This window comes from Coccinella septempunctata, chromosome 2 (assembly GCF_907165205.1).
Source record: "Coccinella septempunctata chromosome 2, icCocSept1.1, whole genome shotgun sequence".
Lineage (NCBI taxonomy): Eukaryota > Metazoa > Arthropoda > Insecta > Coleoptera > Coccinellidae > Coccinella > Coccinella septempunctata.
In genome coordinates this window covers 42,687,757-42,712,453 of record NC_058190.1, presented here as the reverse complement: position 1 = coordinate 42,712,453, position 24,697 = coordinate 42,687,757, and the positions used below count along the sequence as shown (strand labels likewise).

At 33.4% G+C, this 24,697-nt stretch overlaps 1 protein-coding gene across 1 annotated transcript; it reads right to left on the bottom strand.

Annotated features, from left to right (window-relative positions):
* Positions 1-53: 53 nt before the first annotated feature.
* On the bottom strand, positions 54-20,844 carry LOC123307167. Its single transcript, XM_044889383.1, has 4 exons — positions 20,755-20,844; positions 12,371-12,573; positions 8,710-8,779; positions 54-322 (listed from the first exon to the last, which is right to left on the bottom strand). Exons 2-4 carry the CDS (start codon positions 12,431-12,433, stop codon positions 54-56), a joined length of 402 nt encoding a protein of 133 aa, XP_044745318.1. The 5' UTR covers positions 12,434-12,573; positions 20,755-20,844.
* Between the last annotated feature and the right edge of the window lie 3,853 nt (positions 20,845-24,697).

The following is a 24,697-nucleotide window of genomic DNA, read 5'->3' as shown; positions in this document are numbered from 1 at the left end:
ATATTGGGTGATCGGAAAACAGAAAAGTTTTCCCAAATTTTAAGAAACTTTTTTTAAGTTACACTTACAATCCCTTCGCAGATGCTAACAGCAGCATTCTCCCCTTTAAAGTGGCAGTTAGTGTCATTTTCATTGTGGTACAAAACATTGGATCGATTAGTGAATGTCTCTAAGACTATGAAGTCGTTGGCCAAAACTCTATCATTTTGTAACAAGTCGACTGTTATATTTTGTTCGGTTGCAGGCACATGAAGATTCAGTCGATACAGCGAGGAACTGTTCAAACTCTCGAAAGTAGGATAGGTTATAGCGTATTGCGATTCTGAAATGAAAAAAAAAATAATACAGTTCATTGATAAGTTACAAATATTATGAATGCTTGATTTACATCTTAAGGTCTTGAGGTACAAAAATAAATTATTTTTGTGCCATGGAGCATGAGTAAAAAACTATTGAATTAAAGAAAGAACAAAATATTTGAAGTAATGAAACATAAAACATTGGTTTAATCTAAAACATCATTATATTTTGAAAGAAGCAATGATAATTCTTGATATTAAAACAGATTTTCATAGAAAAAAAGATTATTATTTTAAATTAAAATTACAAATAATCAGGTTCACTCACAAAATTTTTACTGTGATCCAATCGTGAAACATTCGGTTAATCAATGTAATAAATAAATAGGTACTTTATAAGATGTCAATCAAAAATAATTGAGTGAAATTTATAACCCAGTATTAAAATCCATAATATATTACGTAATGTTCGATTTGTTACTCATTCCGAATATTTAATGTGGAAATAATCGATAATCATTATTCAAGACTACTTTTACCCCGAAAAAATTGTTAATTGCATCAATTCTTATTTGAAATGCTCCTAAGTTCCTTCATCCTTATGTTAGTTGAAATTTTTTTGAGAAAACCATTAAAACCTTCTATAAAACTTTTCCAATATAATGCACAAGAACCATTAAACCCTTTGAAATATGAATTTGAACGATCAGATTGAGTCCTATACATATTATTACGGATGCAAAAGAATGTAGAATGTTTCCACCCGCTCCTACTTCGTTATCTATTCATCAAAAGAATATATACCTATCTATTCAAGGAAAAAATAGCTCAATATATCAGTTACGAGTAATGTCATTCCACGCCTTTGGAGTGAAGTGCTGCATAAAGTAGATTAATTTTTATATATTCCGGTACTTTCGCTACCAACCTTGCTGGTATACTTTCATTATTATCACAGTGTCCTTGAAAGGACAGATTTTTCTTCGGGCATGAGAGAGTTTGTTGATAAAATGTCTTTGTGTCGTTCTAGATTCTGACTTCTGTTGTGAAACATTGACGAGAAGAAATAAGAATAATCTATTGGCATAAAAGCACTATTGAGGAATACAAGTTATGTGGAGATTCTTTCTCTTGCTTTTGTTGCCTTCCAATTAAAATCAATTCAAACAATCGTAGACATATTGATACGTGGAAACAGCTCGAAAACAACATTCTGATTGGATGAAAATTAAAAAAAGAAATTTTAAACTCGTCCTAGACCAAGAATCAGCTGGTTTCTATCGCGTATCTCCCAGAAAAATCATTGTAGATCTGAATGTGATACATATTTTAAAAGATCAACTCTTCAAGTAATAAATCTGAGAACTATAGCGATATCGAAGCAACCGTTCGGTCTTGACGAATTTTTAACTGACCCATCCTTTTGGGATCAAGTTTTGACACTCGTACCTCCGAGAAACATCATAGATCTTGATTGATAGATATCTATTGTAGAAGAGCAACTTTTCTTTAGTATGAGACCAAACCCAGGACAAACTTGACGTTCCAGCACTTGAGAAAGTAAATTCAGATGACCCACTTACGCGAAATCGATAGATCGATTGATTTTCTCATCAATTCTTCATTTTACTCATCTTCTGTAAGTCCGATGAATCTTTTATTATGCAATAAAATATCCTTAAGTCAGCAGAAATACTTGAAGAATTAATTAAATTGATATTCGTTGGGGATATTAACAAAAGTACCTACTCGATTAACTAATTCTGAGATTATGATGGGGACGATGGGGTTTTATTTGTTCAAATAAAATGAGGAAGATTGAAATCTCACAGAAAATTTATTCTTTTGTTTTCAAGTTATAATTGAAAACTTTTATAGTTCACCGGAATTGATCAGAGTTGAAGTTGGTCAGTATCTGCATTATTAAATAATTCGGTTCATGTTTGCATAAACAAAATGCTCACATAATATTTGTTTTCTATCAGAAATTGTGTGGTCTCATTATGAATACTATACTTCCTGATGTTTCGCTTGATGATTATCTCATTGAAAAGAAGCTCAATTATTCAAGATCACTCTCTCTCTTCTTAGTGTTTCTTGAACCATAATAGAGATATTTTGTATTCAGGATACACCTGAAGCTGAACCACCTTCGTTGATTTCTTTCTCACTCAGCTGTAGAAATGACCGTTAAACGGCTATTTCATTCTCGAAATTATTTTTCTTCAAATCTCTCAAGCACAACCACACGATCTTGATGAGAGTATCTGTTGATCAACATTGTTACTTCCTTAACCTCGATAATGATTAATTCAAAATGATATTATACAGATTGGTCACGAAAAAAGATTTTTTGTCGAAAAATAGTGTGGGTCTTTCATATAATCTTTTTTTGGGCAACATCTGCTTAAATACAGCGCTCCCTAGCTCCCTAAATATAGCACCTCAAAAGCAATTTTTAATATAACCGGAAATCCCAATTCGATCAGACGAATAACGGAGATATCGCAGATTGAAAATTGCAATTTTTGAAAAATGCCATTTCCAAGATGAAAATCTAAACTACGAGAAATAGGCTTTCGGAATTGCTCGCAATACATTTAGCATGTTCGAAAACCTACATTTGCTTACCAAACTTTCGTATATCTAACACTGTTTACCAGACAACCAAAATTTTAATTTTTCCATTATTCAACTTTCGAGTTAGGTTGTATCTAGCAGAAAAATCATAGTAGATTTCAACGTGATACATACTCTGTGACTTCTGAAAGAACAATCTTTCTAGTGATAAATCTCGACATTTCAACCACCATTCGATCTTGAGGGAGTTTTAACTGAACCCAACTTTTTGGGAATTTTTCGAAGGTCAGTTTTCGAGTCGATTATATTCCAGGTGAATTATCGTAGATCTCAACGTGATACATATTCTAAAAGAGCGACTCTTCTAGTTATAAATCTGAGAATTTCATCCATTTCGGCACAACCGTTTGGTCTTGACAAAATCTCAAGTGAAATTCACAATTTTTGAAAAATGCCATTTCCAAGATGAAAATCTAATCGAAGAGGTATAGGCTTTCGAAATTGCTCGCAATATATTCAACGTGTTCGAAAACCTATATTTTTATACCAAAATTTCAAATATCTATCCCAGTTTAGGAGAAAATAATTTTTTTTGTTTTTCCACTTTTCATTTTCGAGTTGACTTCGAAGAGCTCTCTGGAGTGCAATGCTCTATTGAATCATCAACCGTTTGGTTTTCTAGAATCTTCAAAACAAATTCTGTGCACTGCATATCCTAAGACAGTGATAGAACATCCTGATTTTCAGACAGAGAAGCAAATAGGTCATTTTAGGGGGGTCTACCCTTGCTCATTTTTGACCCAAAAAATCGAGATTTTCGAAATCGAGTTTTTGTGCTAGGATGGAAGCCTTGGCAATGCTGATTATAAAACCGGAAATCTCAATAGTATCAAACGAATATAACAGGAGATATCGCAGATTGAAAATTACAATTTTTGAAAAATGCCATTTCGACGATGAAAATCTGAGCGGAGGGAGATAGGGCTTCGGAAATGCTTGCAATACATTCAGCGTAGTCGAAAACCTATATTTTCATACAAACTTTGAAATATCTCACACAGGTTAGGAGAAAATATTTTCTTTTTGTTTTTCCATTTTTCACTTTCCATTTCAAATGAACTCTGTGGAATGAAATTCTCTAATGTATCCTCACCTAATTTTTTTTTCGAAATCTTCGAAACAACTTCTGTGCACTCCATATCCTAGGACAGTAATAGAACATGCTGATTTTCAGACAGAGGAGCAAATAGGTCATTTCAGTGGGCTCTAACCTTGCATTTTTTCAACCCAAAAAATCGAGATTTTCAAGTTTACTTTGAACAGCTCTCTGCAGGCGCTGCTCAAAAAAAATATATGAAGGACTCGCACTCTTTCTGACAAGGAATCACCCTTTGAATATTTTCGAAACTTTTCATTTACCTGTATAATAAACCGTTTCGTCCAACTGTATTATTTCATCGATCAATGGATGTACCTACTTATACTTATGAATACGTCATCTCCTGGCTCCAATCAAAATGTTGGCCTCATTCCAATCAGAACAGAATATAGACCAACCATGCGGTCAATGTCTAGGTCACTTGGACTGATAACATATCAATTAGTCAGAGGAAAGAAGATCGATAACAATTTCACCTCTAGAAATATTTCTCCCAAGGAAAAATAATTCAATATGTGTGTACTTGGTACTTGGAGCATAATTGAGTTTCATTTTCATGATATGCAGGATTGAATTTTTTCTAATTCAATAATACTTCACAAAATGGGAATAAATTTTATTTAAAATTAAATTTTTTTTTATTTTCGTTTTATTTTTTTCTTTTTCTTTGCATTTTTTGTTCAAATAGGTTTCTAAATTATTTACTAAGATGGATTTAGATTTCTATCCTTTTTATTTTTCCCCCTTTCATAGTTTCTTCATTGCTATCCTTCCCATTCGACGGTTATGGAAAATTTTACATAATTCCAGAGGAAGTGATAGTCCGGATCGTATTGATTGTCATTATAATGAACATACCTAACGGATCAACGATGACACCTGAACGAGTTCCTAATTCGAACTAATTTATAAAAAAAAAAGAGCTTAGACGCCATTACACTTATGTGGAACTCACGATTGGATTTATTCAACATTTATGTTGATGACGATTGTTAAAAGTAGATGGTGTCGAGATAATCGCTTTGTAACGTATAATAATAATAGAATTGAGCGTATGCGGCCAAGTTCAGAGAAGGTGAATTTGAGCGGAAACAGAAAATCTGTACTTCCGAGAATAAAGGTCAAAGGACATTTACCGTAACGCATTCAATGCGTTTTATTGAAAAAAATCGAAAATCGATTGGATATGCACGTTTCGCTTCAATAAACCGAAGATTTTCATTAGATGACTTGTTTTTTGGACGATCGACTGCAAGCAGATTTTTTATTATTTTTTTTATTTCAGTTTTTAATTCGATTTTGAATAGATTGAGGACTAAAAGTTGATCTACAGACCAAGAAAATTTTGAGTTTTTGTTAGAAATGTAATTCAACTGGTGAACTTGTCTAAGACACTACCAAATAATTATTATATTCATTCGGAACCGGAACAGAAATAACAAAATACTTCAACAAAATGATTTTCATTATACGTTACTCCTATAAAATACCAAATAATTATAAAAGGAGGGATAGCAAATGACCCAGATTGTTTCACTTTATTAATATCCATTCATTGAAAATACTATCTTTTTATCATATTTCAGGTTAACATCCCCTTTTTTTCTCGACACCCATAATAACTAAAAAATTTTAAAAAATTTAGTTCATTTTTTAGATCCACTTGTTCGAATAAAGACATAATTTGAAAAATTAATTTGAAAACACATTGAAATAGAAATGACCTATGAACTAAGCAGTAGACGCAATAAATAAAGATAATACAACATTTTTTCTGAGTTTTTTTATTTTACAGGCAAAAAACGAATGTGTATATCATTAATTCTTGGAGCAGTATCAGATTTTCTTGGTGAAATTACTGTTATTTTATGCTTTTTTCCTAAAACAATATCATTTTTATTTATTTGTTTAGTTTGGATTCTTTCAATTAAGCTCTATTCAGATCCTTACCCAAAATAAAGCAACATTGACACCGCACTCCTAGATTACAATCTTTCAGACAGGACGAATAACAACAATAAAACATGAAATACTCTGTTTGGTGCAGACCTTGGAAGATAATGCACACTCTCAATCAGTTTTGCCAGCATACATCACATTGTGACACAGAATTAATGTTTCATTATTGTATTCAGATCGTGTTAGAATCCACACCGCCATTAAGAGGTTGTTGCATAAAAACTTCTCTTCAGGATCGACCTTGATAAAATTCTTTTTCTTAACCGTGAATCCGCGTATTAATGAAAATGAATAGGTCAATTAAAAAATGATTATTCATACTCAGCCGAATTTCAAGCATCCTGCTTCACAAGAACGTTGCTGGCTTTTGTTCGACATGAACTATTTTTTTGCATAAATTTCATCTAGATTGCTTAACGCATGTTTACCTGCCAAAAACGCACTCGATGAATAATTCGTGGTGCATTGAATGAAAACATAAGTAAGTATCTCTCGAAATGGTATTGCAATAGGTGTTATATAATCAAAATAATATAAAGGGCGATGCTCTGCTCGATCGGACGATAACCCTTAGAAAAATTTGGCTAGGAGAATGATTTAAAGTTCGGCAAAATCGGCAGAGTCTTCTGCAGTTTTTCGGATCACTACACTTGGTTCGAAAGACACTACAGTTTTTCGAAACTGATCTTCAAAGAATGTCAGTAACTCCATATTATTAAATGCCGTGCTAGGATTTTTTCTCATTTTTTGGATGCCCTAGTGGGTAGCCTTCATTTTATGGAAACATTTTAGACCTAAAAAAAATGGTTTTCAAAAGATCTCACTGTTATAATTAGGATGAAACTAAATTTTTATTTCCCTCTCAGTGTTCATAAAAAATACATCGTAATTAAATATGGACAATTCGAAGAAGAAGCTATAAATCACTGCTTCTTTTTCTATCCACTGGGAAAATACACTGCGCAAAAAAATTAACGCACATTATGGAAATCTCAAATTTATTCTACAACTGAAGGTGTTCTCAATGATAATTATTTTTATCAGAATTATGCATGCATATGTTATCCACTTTCAACGGTTTTCTTCAATACAGATGTTTTTTCCCAGCAGGAATAAAAAAAGATTATATTATCAGATTTTGAATGTATTGGCTCCATTCTAAAATCAGTTGTTCTCGATCAATTCTAGTGATCAATAGTTTTTCTTTCGTTTGATTTTCTACACTCGATCGCTATGCAACGCGAAACACGCAATTTGACCCAAGAGGAATGTACCCAAGCGGTAGTTTTGCGAGAAGAAGGGTGGACATACACAAGAATTGCAGAAAGGTTTGGAGTTTCCCATACAAGTGTGTCCAGAATGTTGCAGCGATTCAGGGAGACAGGTATGAATGTCCGAAGACCAGGACAGGGTAGACCACGGGTAACAACTGCCATTCAAGAACGTTACTTGAGAGTTCCTTCGTTGAGACAACGGTTTGCAACCGCTCGCCTCCTTCAAATTCAGCTAGAGCAAACTCATGAGGTGCAAATTAGGACTCAGACAATAAGAAATCGCCTCAGAGAATATGATTTAAGGCCTCGTGTCGCGGCAAGAGGCCCAGCTCTTACCCCAGCCCATCGAAGGGCGCGTTTGGATTTTGCGAGAGAGCATATCCATTTGGAAGAGGCCGATTGGGAAAGAGTTCTCTTCTAGATGAGTCTAGATTCTGCCTCTACCATTGTGATCGATGTTTCCTTGTATACAGACGTCCATATGAAAGATATGCTCAGTGCAATTTCTTGAATACTACTGGTTTCGGGGGAGGATCGATTATGGTATGGGGTGGAATATCTTTGACTACTCGCACAGATCTAGTGGTCGTTGATAATGGAGTTATGAATGCTAATAAGTATATGAGGAACATTCTTGAAGAGCATGTTGTGCCATTTGCCCCATACATTGGTGAAAATTTCATTTTTATGGACGATAATGCCAGACCCCATCGTGCGCGCATCGTTCAGGAGTACCTTGAAGAGGTTGTCTCTCGAATGGAATGGCCAGCAAGAAGTCCAGATCTCAATCCGATGAACCGTCGTTGCCGAGCTGTAATTACCGCAAGGGGTGGAAATACCAAGTATTAAATCACTTATCAGCATTTCAGTATTTTGAAAATTGTTCATTTCTCTTCTTTCACATAAGATTCGGTGAGATCCTGAATTTTTCTTCCATTTAATGTGTCTTGTTTCGTTCAAAACCTTCCCGAGAGAACATAAAAAATGAGTTATGAAGTCAATGTAGAGTTAACTTTCATTAAAATTGAGATTTTCAGAATGTGCGTTAATTTTTTTGCGCAGTGTATAATCACCTTTCGAACTACTTTTAATCTGCCTCTGGAAATAAGTTGAAAATAAAGGGTTGGAAAAAATACATGGTAATCAGCAACATCCAATTGTTCCTTCAATGCAGAAAACAATCGATTGCAACAAGAAGGAATTGATGAATCTGTTCACTAATTATACCGGCAGGAAGAGAAATCGACCGAAGCTGGTTTCTAGGAAGAAGTACACAAGATAATCGAATTGATAAATGGGTTATTTCGAAAAAAGTGAATTAACAATCTAGCGAAAACACGCAGACTGTGAATTAACCATGTGAAATGGAGAGGTTACCACTGAAGTGTTCAATTTTTCATTATACATATTAGAATATGAATTTTGTTGTGTTGCCTACCTTGATTTCCTAAGAGGTATTTCCATTCATTGTCCGTTAACACATCTTTCAGACTGTCATACTCAATTGCCTGGAATAAAAAGATTGGATCTAGAGTTGTATTTATTATTTTATATGATTGAATAAGATTTTATCCAGAAATTTGAATAAAAGGATGTTATTTTTGTGTGACAATCGATTCCTGGTTGATTCACCGATTTATCTCCAGTAGTTTTTGAAAAAAACTCTGCCAGCTTCCAGCTTGACAAGCATAGATCCTAATCTATGTTGACAAGCGGGTTTTTAATTTACCAAATTGATCATAGATTAACTGTTCATTTAATCTATGAAATTGATTTTCAACAGATCCATAGAAACTGCCTGTCGATAAATGAATTTAATAGAAATTACACCAACTTCGTTTTCCCACACTCATCTCCAGTTTTCCTTTCGCGAAAGCGATTCTATGGCTCAATAAAAGATTCATGTATGTGCATTCATTGAGAGTTTCCCACTTTCTTCGCTAATACTGTGTAATCTCCATAATATCGACAAAACACCGAAACGGAATATCCGTTTGATGAGTGAAATCCACCGATACAAAACCGATCAATATGACCGTTCTGTATTACTTTTGCCAATAAAGGAAAGCAATAAAAATTGCTTCTTCTCCTTAAGTGTTGTACCTAGAAATTGACTGCCTATTGATCTGTGAGAAAGTGGGACAATGAGTTAGGATATCGCTGTGGTTTTCCTGTTCCGATTTAACCGGATCAGTGGGAATTTAATACACCAATTTAGCAAATGATTTATCAGTTCGCGATAAATGACTTCATAAGCTCTCCAATTCGACCAAATTTTAGAGCTTTCGATGTTTCATCCAGCTGGAAAATTTTAAATGAGAATTTTACACGGTGAACAGTTGTAGCTTTCTAATTTTCTCCGCAATTTTTTTATAACATGAATATAGTTATTATACCCTTCAAAAAAATGCTTTGTGATAATCAATGGGTATAATGTATACTAAGTGTCACAGAAAATACAACAATAACTATTTTTTCTCAGAAAGGGCTATTGAAAACGAAACAGAGGCTCTGTAGATCGGCAGAACTGAATTATACAGGGCGAGTTTTTGACTCGTACGAATACGAACAGTAGATTCTCGAGGTCAAAAGAAACACTTTTTTCCTTTACCATTTTTTCCGAATCGGCACCGTTTAAAAGATACAGGCTGTGAAAAACCAAGGAAAATAGTTATTTTTGTATCTAGTGCGCGAAATGCTACTTTGGTGAACGAGAACTGATTTTTTTTTAACGAGGCGCAGCCGAGTTAAAAAAATAGTCGAGATCACCAAAGTATTTCGCGCATGAGATGCAAACAAAATTTTTTCTAGAAACGTCAAAAATATTATTCTAAAATAAGTAACATGTTTAGCTTGATATGAAAAAGAGTATTGAAATTTCAGGATCAAGTGCTGTCACCTCTACGGCAGTTGCTTGCAAATCAAAAATGGATAGACTTATCAAACTCCCAAATCTACGATATCAGCTGAATCTGAGTTATCTGGTTTAGGAATACCTAATTATTGGTTTGTGCACTGGCTGCACCATTAATGTTAACATTGTGAATAATAAATAAAATTAGGTATTGTTATTATAAATTTTCTCACAATTTGAAAGCCTTAATTATTGTTATACATTCATAAAGGAATGATTTCTTGGATTTTTGCTTGATTGAGGAACGTAAAGGTTATGATATAAAAATCCCATATAGTTTACATGCAGTGTGCGAAGTAAGTATTTCGCACACTACTTCGCGCACGGTGTCATGGTAACGAAGGAAAAAAGGGCCACTTCGCATATTGTTGTCAATGCGCGAACCTTGTCATTTTTTTGACGTTTGTAGAAAAATGTTATTTTTAGTTCTATCTCACAAACGGTTTTATCGAGTGAAATAAATTTCGGAATATAGTTCTTCATTCATTTGATGAATCTTTTTCGAACATAAGATATCACCGACGTCTTCCAGTTTTCTCATTATGACCATTACGTACCATGAAAATACCAAAAATTCGAAAAATCCAACTCTTGTATCGAAATTGGACGCAATCAATTGAATATTTGAACATTTTTGTGAAATATTCCTCATATTTTCTCATATAATGCGCCGTTTTCGATTAATTTGATGTTCAAAAATAAAAAATATCTATGAAATTCGAAAAATTGGGTACTTTGACTGAAAGCAACTCTTTTTAAAAGATTCACAGATATGTAATATATGTATACAGATATGTATATATGAACTGTCACAAATTCATCTAGTTATTCGAAAGGGATTTTTGTTTTTTCAGGGGTGACACTGCTCATTATGAAAACTTGAAATGGCTATATCTTTTCATCAGGGCTGAATAGGAAAAAATGGAATAGGAAAAAAATGTTTCTTTTGACCTCAAGCATCTGCTGTTAAAATATTTGTACTAGTCAAAGACTCACTCTGAATAAAAATGATCAAATTTCTGAAATATTCAAGAGGTACAATTTGGAATTTTTGCTCATAATGAAACAACGAAATAATATTTTTAACTGAATTTTTTTTTCTTCAAAATTTGTTTCACTTTCTAAATCCTCCTGTATAAAAAATATCGACAATATGTTATCGAAACCATTCATTAATCAATGTCGAAGTGAATAGTTTCAAGAATGGTGCAAGGTACACGATTGAAGAGGTGCTAGGTAATATATTCAATGGGGAGTCTAAAATTGAATTCAAGAGCCAAGAATGTTCCACATAGAACATGAAATGAGTTCTGTTTTGTTCTATCCATGATATTTAGATGACCTAATTCACGAAAAAATTTCATTAAATGGACATTATATCGAGAATTTCTTGAATATGAGTAGTTACAGTAAAATCTGAAATGTATGATTTTCCGTTTTCATATTCGAAAAATAAAAGTTTTGACGTAAATTTTGTAATAATTCAAGAAGAATGTTGATCAATACAATATATTCAGGTATTTAATCAAGTAATATCTTCAAAAAACAAGGAAGTTAAACCACTAGAAAATTGTGTGTACGTGTAGACATATATTATTGAGGAAAACATTTGGGTTTTTAGGGTTTTTCTTATCCCACATACAGATCCAAATTACTTCGATTCTCGAGAATCAAGACTTTTTCACTGTTTCTATACTCAACACATCAAAAATGAGATTCTTTGAGATTACTTTGATTCTCGACACAAACAATAGAGGAAAGCTTTAAAAAAAAATGGAAATATCTACACCATTTACTCCAAAACCGAAAAATCTTTTTCGTTTCAGTATGCATTCAAAACAGAAATTTTAGGAGGTGAGGGAACGTAAAATGAAGAAACCGATTTTTACGATATCCAGAAATTCGTGAATTCCATTTCTGCAAATTCAGGCTCTAGAAGAAGCATAGAATTAAATATAAAATAACAGCTATCAAATGATAGCTTTTATTTTGTTACATTATTTTATTTGTTTACATAAACAGAAATAAAATTATAAGTAGTAAAAAATCTGTACGTATTATCAACATTTCTACATGTATGAACCACAAAAAGTGGTTTCGTGATATTACGCTTCCTCGTGTCATTAAATTACTAATCACTTCAAAATATTTTTATTTTTCTCATTCATAAATATCATCAACTCACCTCTGTGACTGTATTCAATATCCAGAAGGTGGCTATAAAAAGCCACCCCATAATAAAAACCATCAGTTAGGATTTGGAGGATCACGACGCTTGAACATGATGGGCAACCACCAAGCAATCCTGTTCACTGAAGTTACACTCAGCTCCTATCATCCAGGAGTTCATCACTGATATTTTAGCACATACACCACCTCAACATTCTCCTATACGAATCAGCAGAGAGAAAATTATCTCAAGGGCTTGTCTCTCAAAATATTCATGCCTATCTGCCTATGAGAGAAAATTGTGTCGATTTGCTTCGTAGAATAACAAAACCCTAAGCGAATGCAGAGATGTTCAATGAAAGTTGCCAGGAAAAAATTAGCATAATCTTCTCCATGTGAAAACCAGTCTATCAACTGTTACTCGAAAATTCTTGAATAATTGATACAGTTAACAATTGGCAACAACTAGATGATCGGTTTTGATTTATTATCGTAGCAAAATTGGGAGCCATAAAAAAGTATGAAATGAAGATGGACCCTCTCATAAAGGTACTTGAATTTTTAAAATTTGAGGCAATAGAATACACTTTGGTTTTGGATATTTTTAAAATTTCTTCGTTAGTTAATAAACCCCACTTTATGAAGAAAGTTAATTGACAAAATCGAATTATTTTCACAAATTGAAAAGCTTTTTGGGAAACATCAACACTTCTCGCTGCTCGGGAATACTTCTTGCAAGTGCTTGAAGCTTTGAGTTTATTCTTCCTACGTTCATTAACGCCACATTAACTCCCTACAAATAATCTTTTTTTTCTGCATTCCCACAAAAAGAGCAAAATTATCACCGCGTTTTAAACAAACGGTACTGCTCTTGTCGGTTCGTAACTTCTAATTGTAAAATTGTTTTCATTTCCCGTGAAATCAGAAGTGACAGTAACATATAACATAAATGACTTTGACTCCAAACGAGTCGTAAAAAGTTTCTCACAGATTCCTGGAATAATTTTCTGATATTTGGCAATTAAGGCATGAGTAAAATATTAAGATTGAATGGGAATCACTAAATTAATTAGGTGTGTGTTTTTGAATAGCTAACGTAGATGTTGTTGCTCTTGTGGTTCAAGGAAATCGAAATCGGTATGACACAATTGCGTCTATTATGTTCCATTTGCAGGATACTCAAGGATAAAATAGATAGATCTATTACATTCATATTTCATATTTTATTAAATTGCTATTGCTTGGGTAGGTAGATTCAACAGAGTTGATGCAGGTTATTGTTTATATCCATGAGATCAGCAGTTTTCTAGTTTCTAAGAAAAAATTAAGAATTGCTTTTCAGATGCCATCTTTAGGAAACTAGATCGAAGCAGGGGCGGCTTAAGAAAATTATATGAAAGAAAGACATACACTATTTTTTGACAAGGAATTACCCCTTAAATTCTTATGGAACTATCCATTCATCCCAAATTTCATATAAAACGATAGTTGATTTCTGATTCTCAAATTTCAATTTACAGGGTGAATTAGAAAAAAGAATAGACAGCAAGCTAGAGATACTCGACATAAAAATAATGCGATTTTACTAAATGGTAGAATTCATGTTATTTATACTAGAAAACAATACTAACTTCACGAAATTTGGGAATTTTTGGGAAGATTAAGTTGCATCTTCTAGAGATAAAAAAAATGAAAATTTCAAAATTCGCAGACCGTTAAACGCTTTTCTCTCGCTGAATGATACCTTTTTATGTGGAAAAGTAGGAAAATATATTTGCAATTAATATTCTGACTCTTTAAATTCGTTTGAAACTATAAATATCAAAAAAAAAGGCAAAAATATCTTGATACACAATCAATATTAAGCAACTGCACAATTTCAGTGCAAAAAAAATTGGATTCCACTTTTTCCTTGAATTGAAACACAATTTATTACTATTTTTCATTAGGGATACGATCACCAAATATTATTTAGATTAGAGAAAGTCAAAATAAAATTGGCTGAAAAATTTCACAGGATGATGAGCTTTCTGACTGCGAAATTAAGGAAATACCTCCTCACGAAAATATAAGCTTATGGAATTCAAAAGGTATGTAGAAGAAAAGAATAATTAGTTTTTCGCTCGTCAAAAAAGGTGAGGTGAGGTGTTTTTGGAATTTCATTCCACTGAGATTTCACCTCCTCTAGTCCATGTGGCCTGTTTGTGTTATTGTTTTTTTTTTGTACATAGAGAAAAATTAAAATTTTATCATTAAAAGCCCAAAGTATGAAGTTCATCTCCTATCTCAGAAAAAAATTGAGTTGTATATTATAAGGAAAATTATTTTGAAGGTTTGAACACTCTGTGGCTCTCCTATCAAAACTTATATGCCTCACAAATACTTTGTGAACCACCCTGTGTATGATTTTATTTGTTTTATTTTACTATATGGAAATTGCGTTGAATAAGAGCTATTACGATATAAATATCTACCAATTAGCACCGTAATCAACACTATTTTCTGTAACAGGCATTGTGATAAAAAAATCGATGTTTACCAAACATAACCGAAGCCTCTTAAATAATTCCTGATCTTTCCTCGGTAAAAAAATTTCCACGTTCATAAAAATAAACTGGTCATAAACCAATCCGGCACTCGCGTATTGTTGATCTCCTAACAAATCACTTCTTGGACGCGTCCTCACCAACACCACGCGTCTAGAACTGTTCTGCAAATTTCAAAGTGAATGCCTCGTCTGATAGCAGCAGTGCTATTACCATTACCATTTCCACCAAGCGGCCAACGAACCATACAGATGTCAGATTTGCTGGTCAACCTTTATCTAGCCTTTTTATTCATATACCAGTAATTATTGATACCATCCTATTCGCCATTCCTATGATTATGGCACGTGTTTCATAACGTGATTGATTGATGACTGTGATTAACAGCCAATTGTTACTGGAGGTTACAAAGATGGGTAATCTTTTCTTTGGGGTTTTCTTGGGGGAAACAAAGTGATTTTTCAATAATTCCTGCTAAAAATACACTCCTTCTCTGTCGAAAATAGTTATTACCATTAATTTTTCACCTGCAACCTTACATTTAATGTCCCATACTTCATACATTTTTGTTCCATCTCTTTCGACCCTTTGTCGTTCTGGATCCATTCCTCATCCTTACTTGTAACTCTTTTAACAAATGTACTTATGCTCAAAAATCCAACCCTGTAGAGTCTCACTTGAGACTCCCAGCCATAAAACATTGTTTCGAAACTGTCTTGACTAGTGTGAATTTCTTCTAAAATCTGACAGTTTCCTCCGGATTCACCCTGTATATACCAACGGTGGCTGAGTTCCGTTCCGATGGTTCAAGCTTCTCTTGGGGTCACTATTTGTTCTTCAATCTTCAACTGTATTCGATCTCGTAGAAAGATGATTGCCTCTTTCATGATTGTCACAAAAGGCTTCGTGATAAATTCGAATTTTGGAAACTTTGTGATTTTGTTGCCAGGGGTTAATAATACAGGTTCGAGAATATAATGAATAAAATAGTGGAATTTTCAGTGAGTTAGATTTTCGTAGAATCGGGGACAGTCCTGTAACTTGGGACGATTACCCCCTTGCAGATTTCTTTGTTTCTTATACCATTTATGAGTGAAGGGACAAACTTATAAGATTGTGGGCCTGTTCCGATATTGCTGGTTTTACTGGCCAGCAATCGAATAACAATAGAACTCGAACGACTGGGCCAATAGGCATCGTCTTTGAAATACTGACAGTACTGTTCAGGAATATCGGAACAGACGGTGTGTAGCGTTTAACAATTAATTCCTGTTGAGTTTGCCGTGACCAGAGCGTTTGAATTGACAGGAAAAATTAACGAATTCAGGAGAGTAAAAGCGCGTTTTTTTAAAGGCCCTTACTTTCTAGTGTCCTGTACATGTGTTTCAATTTGTGCATGTGTAATTTTTTTCTGGATACGTGGGATATAGGGAAATTAGATATGTCATGAAACAGGGTTGTTTTCAAATCAAACGGCTACAAGGATCTCATTCATTTATTTTGTTGTTTCATAGGGTGACTTGGGACCATAGCCGAATAGATACAAGCGGCGCATTGGCAGCAGGAAATATGCCGATTTTTCGCAGGATATTATTATTTACGTTATTTCCACAAAGAAATCACCAAAGGATGAAAGAAATCAAAGTTCCCTTGTTTTGTTTATTTTTTTTTACATTTGAGTTGCAATATACCTATTTACTTTCGATGTAATAGGGGTTTATCATTTGATTCCCTTACCGAATTTCAACTATATAATAACAAATTCTAACTTTTCAAAACTATTCACCGTCCCAAGTCACCTATTTCATTTTAGAGTTGAGAAATCAATGGATTTTAACTTGTGTCCCAAGCCACCCAAATCGGTGGGTGACTTGGGACAAGTATATTTTATTTTTTTCAAAATTTATATCCCAATTCTGAAGCATGGAATATATCCTAATCAAGAGTCTGAGTCATTAAGCATTTTCGAACCACTTTATCAGATAAAAATAGGTTACCGTGTTGAAAATATGACAAGTTGAATTCAACAATCGTCCCAAGTCACCCGAATCTACCATACTCAAATTTTTCAGGGATTTATATCCAATAATCCAATTGACTTCAATTTTCGGTTTAAGAAAGTTTTATAAGCCCCTATGCATATAGCCTCCTGGAATATATGTGGAGTTAATCAAAAATCTCTTCATTTCTGTACATTTTAAACTAAAAACTGGATAACTCCAATGAATAAAACTTTTCATATAATTTGTCGTTGTTTTTACGAGTGCTTCTGAAACTCGTCTATGAGATATGAAATATCCGATTCATTCTTCAAAACTTTCTTTGGATTTAACTTCAACTTTTGTTCGTTTCAATCTTGGCAATTTGTAGTCTTGCAACAGAATCTTAATTCTTGCTGAATTGAGTGAATTGTGTGTTGCAGATCTCTCTATTCGACGGGAGCAATTCTTTCTATATAAATATTCAAATGAACTTTAACTTCATTGCACTTTGAACGCTTTGTTTCGAATCATATTTTTCATTATTACTTTTAGTTCCACAACAAACCTTTCAAAGCATAGCTTCTTCGAATTAGATGAGAAACAGAATTGTCAGCAATAAGATATAAGAACCACCAATAATGTATTGAATGGATGCGAAATGTAGAGAAAAAGGAATGAAATGAAAGAGATGTGCTGCCTTCACGTTTGTTGAGATATACAAACTGAAAGTTTTAGGAAGCAACTGATAATATTCTGAAACTTTTATATGTACAGATCATTATTGGAAATGCAGAATACATAACATTCATTCATTCATTCATTGCTGTATCCCGTTACCGGGAATAAATCTACAAAAAGACATAACATATCTGACCGGCATCATTCAAAGTCGAGATTATCAGAAAAAAAATCAGATAAAACAGACCTACATCATAAAAATGTTTCATAATCATTTATGCTTAATTGCCTCTAATTGCACTTTGGGGGGCCTTATCATAATAGGTCGGAATACAAACAAAATATGGAATGTGGAGCAAAACACTTTTACATACTTGTAGCACAAGTACAGTGTCTATCCAAAAAGAAAACTATTGAATCAATATTGCTGATAATAAACGTTAAGAATCGAGGAAAAAATAAATAAACCTCTTCAAATTGTTAACGGTAGACTTTTAAGAAATTTCACATTTGCATAGTTTTGTAACAAATATAGCATTAGCAGCTGTTTGGTTTATCCTAAGGGCAGCAAATTCTACAAACCGCCTTTGAAGGTTGACTATACCCCTAAACATAAACATCCTGTACAAAAGATATTGCTGTCTGGACAGAAGTTGATACTGAAGTAAATTTCAGCTATAATGAAATTTTACTAAAACGGTGCATAAAATCTATTTCTAAGTACCTACTTTTATTTATTTTTAATCACGAATTTTGTTTGATAGCTTCGAATTCACGACAAATAACTCTGTTTTTCTTATCCCTCGAGATTCTTCATGATGATCAGAATAGGACAAGGGACTTCTTGATTAATTTTTTGTTTACAACGTACACCCTTGATTGCATACTCTTAAGCCCGTTTGCAACAGCCGAGAATTCTCTAGAAAATTTACTCGAGATTTCATGCGCCGTGAATTATGTACCGTTGCATACGCACTTTCGGTAGAATTCTCTGTTCAATTGCGTACTAAATAGGCTCCGCCCTTTTCTTGCGAGAATTTTGTACAGAATTCTCCAGAGAATTCTCGGCTGTTGCAAACGGGCTTTATACTATACTATAGAACTAATATATGTCCTAGTTCATCCATCTGATGAAGTAAATACACCTTCGCATTACACGCTGATGTAACGTCGCACCCTTTTGTGTTATTTATCAATTCAGAAATGTTTATTATCACTTCGTGTTGGGGCCAAAGCGATGAGTTGCTGCCACCAAGGTTTTGGGAGTGCGTGCCTGTGTCCCATGAATTCATTCGTGTCCGAGAATGATTTGTACCGTTCTCAATGAAATGAACGCTAGGTAATCGAAATAAAACTTTTTTTCCATTATTCGCAGGTGGTTCGCCTATTTTACTTTTTCCCGAATACGTTCATTTTGAGATAATCTATGATTAGAAGCTTAATTAACAATGTAGGTTCAAATTAAATGAAGGATTGGAATCATGTAGGCTCTAGGCTCAGGCCCATTTGTTATCAAAACATCCATAACTTTCTAATGTAGGCGTGTAGAGTGTAGATAGATATTTTAATCTAAGGGGAGATAATAAGTAGCGAAATGCCAATAAAGTAACATGACCAGACAAACATAGGCCAAATGCAAATACGAAAACTGCTCACAACAAAATTAGATGGAATCGGGAACCGCACAGTAAAAAAAGTTAGGTAATATTTAAAATTCTGTGGTGAATCAGAATTTGTTTATTTGAAACTTCGACGAATATGAAATAAAATTCCTTATATTCAACAATATCAAGAGGGTAAAGTGAAATGAAATCAATACAAAGCAACTTACTGAAAAATTTGCAAGTTGCTATCAATTCGGAATGCTGATGTGAGGAAGGGACTTCGTCGTGCAGTAAATCGTATTAGCCGATCTTATGCAACGGTAGTAACTCTTGCTCTTCCACCACGAGTTTCTTCGATTAGTTAGTAGTCGTAGTTATAAACTCTATTAAAACTTTCAAAGGTCTTTCACCCCAATTTACGAGGCATAAAAAAATTGGATTGGGTGAACTTGGTTTCTTGAAATTAAAGTTCTCCTCGGAATTAAATATCAAATCATGTATTTCTGTATAAATGGTGATTTAATCATTGATTCAACTGATTCTTCCCAACAATTTTATTCCGTTTATTCGAATGAATACTAGGAAAATTTTTTCCATAAATTGCCACATAATAAACGACCGTATTTTACTTATTATTCGTCCAATTATTGAATATTTGAAATATCTACACACATTCTTCTCTCGAAAATTTCCATTCTGCCTTCACATGCAAAATATTTATCCTAGAGAATTTTCCTTGAAACTATTATAATTCTAGAAATACTTATTGGTTGGACTTTTATGAAGCCAATAGGAAAGTTATACAGGAATAGATAAGTGCGAATATTTCTGTATGAATAAACCATTAGGATATCTATTATTCAGACTTCACTTCACGTTACCTGTTTGAAACACTGGGATTATTTCTTTGTTACCGAGGAAGTTTTCATTGATGTATTTTCCGTATGATAACTGCGTTAAATGGTTTTGATTTTGTTTTTCCTTAAAAATCGGTGCATACATAGAAATGGATACATTTTTCCCAAGCTACATAAGTTTATTTATTCATTAGTTCGTCGTTTTGTGAGAAACAACGTTTGTTGAAAAATCGGACAGTTGCCATACTCAACTGAAAATTGAATTTTATTGTGCTAAAGCACAAGAACACAAAAATAAGTTCTTTTTTTTTTTCAGGGGGTAGTATGCTGATTCTGCTTCACCGCCCATATTGCAAATTATCATAAATATCCTTGCTTATCTTAGCTTGATACAATGCTACTCTCCTCACCTATTTCATTTAGGTACATTTTTTGTTCGAAATACCTATTGACATTGCATATTTTGAACTGCCACAATTTGTTGAGTTGAATCAACTTCATTTCCGAATAAGGACAGGGAATAAGGTTTTGTTGTTTGGCATCTTAGAAATAAAAAAAATTAGGATTGCCATTCAAAAAAATTTTCGATGACGTCATCTCAAAATTGGGACAACATTTTGTTACATCAAGAAGAATGCAATGTAAAATACTAATCGACACGTCTGAGAATATTTACAACAAAAAAACACTTTGATTAGCTGAATTTAGGGACTCGCACTGTGTACATACATACATATCACTAGATTAAGAACACCCAGTTAGTTATTGTGGTTTCCGTCTTCAATCATAACCTATGTCAAACGCAGAATGTGGGGGAATCCAACTAGAGGAAATACCAATAAGTCATTGAATACTCCCAAATAAAGTCTATTTAAAATTCCACCCATGGATTCTTTCTTCCCTTGCATTGGTGTAAAGATGAATCACTTTTGTCAACTTACCAAAGCCATGTAGGGACGTCACAATAATTATTGTCGATATAAACAGGGTCCAATATCGTATTCGATATCGAAACCAAAGCATGTACCAGATGGTTTGGTTTATCGGAAGAATATTGTAATAGGTCACTGCAAAATTTATCAGCAGGTAACATGACACTGTCCTTCGAAATTCAATATGGACAACTGGAGAATACCAATCAATTTTCGATTGTTTGGCGAATATGAAACCAATCGGTTTAATATGTGGCAAGTTATAGGTTTCATGGTTGTGATATTTCACAAATTGCTTACAACGGGACTAAATATGGAATATTACAGGGAAGTTTTGAGTTGACAATTCAGGGAGAAAAAACTTAACTAAGCTATGTATATCTAGCTCCCAATGACTGCTTTCTAAAGATGCCGTTCACATTTTTGTATCCCCAAAGTAACTGTATAAGTATAAGGTATCTCTTAGGAGTTTTAGGCAACAGAAACTACCTTAAGAGAAGTATAAATTACAGAAAAGAAGTGCAACATACTCATTTACTCTACTTGTCAATGTTCAAGTCTTAAAACGTGCAAATGACGAAGAATACTGATAATGAACTTATAAAGATGATTGATGTGTTATCAATCAAGTTTAGACTTTAGAGTCTGCTTAGGCAGACTTATTTCAAAAGCCGTTTATTGAAATGAAATTCAGACTAGTTCGCCCTTACTAACAAAATAATTTTCACTGCATGATTTTTCTTTTATTCCAAGAAAACAAGTGTGCATTAACCAATTGGTATTAGGTTATGAAATTTATGATATGTAGGTACCTATTTTATTATGCATCTTTTAGTCAATGGGGAACATGGAGATAGAAGAGTGATGGTTGTTTTTGCTATAATATGGGGTTCATAGGGTAGCAATTCATTTCGTTATTATGGTTTTTGTTTCTGATGCTCAAGTCAATCAATAACTATCCTACGAAAAATGCATGTTTTAGATGAACTTCAAAAGTTCAATAATTTCTAAAGTATGGGTATGTCCTTGACCTCAAAATACATAAATATTGTAAAAATCAATTCAGTATGTTTAAACATTTCATCACTATAATAAAAAGTGGTTTGATGAAAAAAACCTCAAATTCTAAATAATCCTCAGCCACCAAGTGTATATTTCTTATTATTAATGGATATAACAAAATAGACTGTTTCTTCAGATTCTTCTACTTCTCCTCTGCGAATATGTCTGCTATTTTTTCTTAATAATTCTCCTTTCTATCCAGATGAGTTTCTTTCAATTCGAACTTTTCCCAAAGAAAATTTACACGCGTTGAAAGTTCTAGTGGCGGGTAAACAAGAATTGAATATTGTATAGATTTCATTCCTTGAAATGTCTGTAGGTACGTATAGTAGTTTGAAATCCCTGTATACAAGAACGAAACAAAAACTTAATACTTTCCTTATTTCTTATTTTCATCAAGTATCGGCCACATCAAGAACGAAACAGAATATTGTTTATTTTTTTATCATTGAGTACCTATCAATTGAATACTCAACCTCTTTATTCTTCACGATGAGTACAGAATTTTTTTCGAAATCGATTTTAACAAATCGGACAAAATGACCGTTTTCATCGCTCTCATTTTTTAAATTGGAAAATTGTAAGTTATATTTTCATTTTGGAACGAAAAAATTTTCTGCTGGAAAATTTTACATCCAATTCATTTATTTTTGATTATTTTGATTTATTTTTATCAACAGAATCTCAAAACAATATCTTTTCCAGACTGGGGAACATCATTGGTTACCTACAGCAGAGTCTCTGCATACAGCCATTCCTAGGTACATATTATTCCTTTCAGCGTGTCAAAAATTACTCTCAAGTACCTTTGAGTATATTTATGTATATATGTATATCCCAATGCTCAATGCGAGTACCCAACTCTCAGTTAATACACGCATGTTGAAGAAAATACTGTGGGAACACATTTTGAATTATTGACCTTGATCCTTCCTGGAAATCCTTATCTAAAGTGAAAAATTCCAACGCTCCAATGAATTTCTGCAGATCAAGCAGGTATATCGTCACATCAACCTATTCCTATTGAATAACATTCGCTGCTTTGTTTTCGCCGCTTTGAAAGTAGGTGGATAGGAAACAATTCGTTTAATTAGAGGCTAACACTAGTAATAATAAAAAAATAATAATAAGACGTCTAGTATCGATGAACTCTTGCTAGGTATTGGACATGACTCATTGGGCCATTCAGGAGCTGAAGAAAAAAAATATGAGTCAACAAAGTGAATGCACCTTGGGATCGGTCACCTGGACGGAATTTACGTTGAGGCAGAAGAAAACTTGTTCCATTTTATGGCGTTATAAGCGGAGTAAGCGATTTCTTGATAACCTACATTCCTAGCCTAGCGAACTGGACGTTGCAGAGAAAATTTCCTACCCGCTCAAATGGTGTAGCATTGAATATTAGAGAAAAATTAATTTTCAATGTTGCTTGATGATACCATGCTGTGAAAAATTGTAAAAAACTTTTTCTTCACGTTTATAGCATTTATAATATGTTCTGCAATTCTTATTTAAATTCGAAATGTCCTACATACTGGTTGATTGCCAAAAATCTTTTGATTGTAATTTAATTTCATCATCGAACGAACTGAAAGCTTTGTTTTAAATATTTCATAATCAGGGAGGTTTTCTAATGACCTAAACCTACACCAGCCAAATTACCCTGCCTTAACCTGAAGCATATTACAATTTGTTACATTTTTATTAAAATATTACACCAGGACCGAATTAGCCTGTTTGGTGTAGGTTCTATCTAAAGCTACACCATCCAATACTTGTTACTTTTGAAATAATTGTGTAGGGAATAGAGATTTGGGCTAGAAATTATTACAAATTCATTAAAACTGATTCATCGATTCAGATCCGAATTTTGAACTTTCTAGGGAAGTCCTACCCCCGATATTCTGAGGTCATTTATTCCAAGTGCTTTACTATATGGAAATATTTTAACCAGACCTGGATGATTTCTGTAAATTTCAACCACCACAAGAACATTTTTAATCTACAATTATTGAGAAACTTCTCTTTCTTCTCTGGACTGGGGAATTAGGATTTTTTTTCCCGATATCCCTAACCTCTATATCCCAAACTGGGAAAATCTCAACTGGTTGTTATAATCTTTTTCCACCGGTATTATGGGAAATAATATTTGTTAGTCATTCTCAGAATTGGCTGATTTAACTCGAATTTGCTGGAATTTCCCTTTCTACCATGATATTTAAATGTAGGTATACTATTATGAGCTCGTATAATTGCTACTAACCATTACCATTATCAGAAAAAAGTCAATGAAATGGATCTGAATCACCGTCACCACAAAAGAAGGCCGAAATTATTGTAATTCAATATGATCATTATATTTCGTTTCATCGTCAACTAGTTATCTACTATTAACTATCATATATCATATAGTTTTCAACTAGGGAGGTGGATATAAATCAGGTTTAGCATAACCATCCCAAATATCATACATATAGCTTTCCAAGTTGTGAAAGATCATATAGAGCTTTTGAATTAAATAAGGAATAATCATATTGTTCGAAATATTATCATATCTAATATGATAGAGGTGAACTTCCCAAGAAAAATGAGGCTACTTCTATCTTCTCGAAGAGCAAATATCCAGAAACACTCTTCTTTCGGTGTTTTCAAAACATACATATTCCTCGTGTAGCTCAGTTT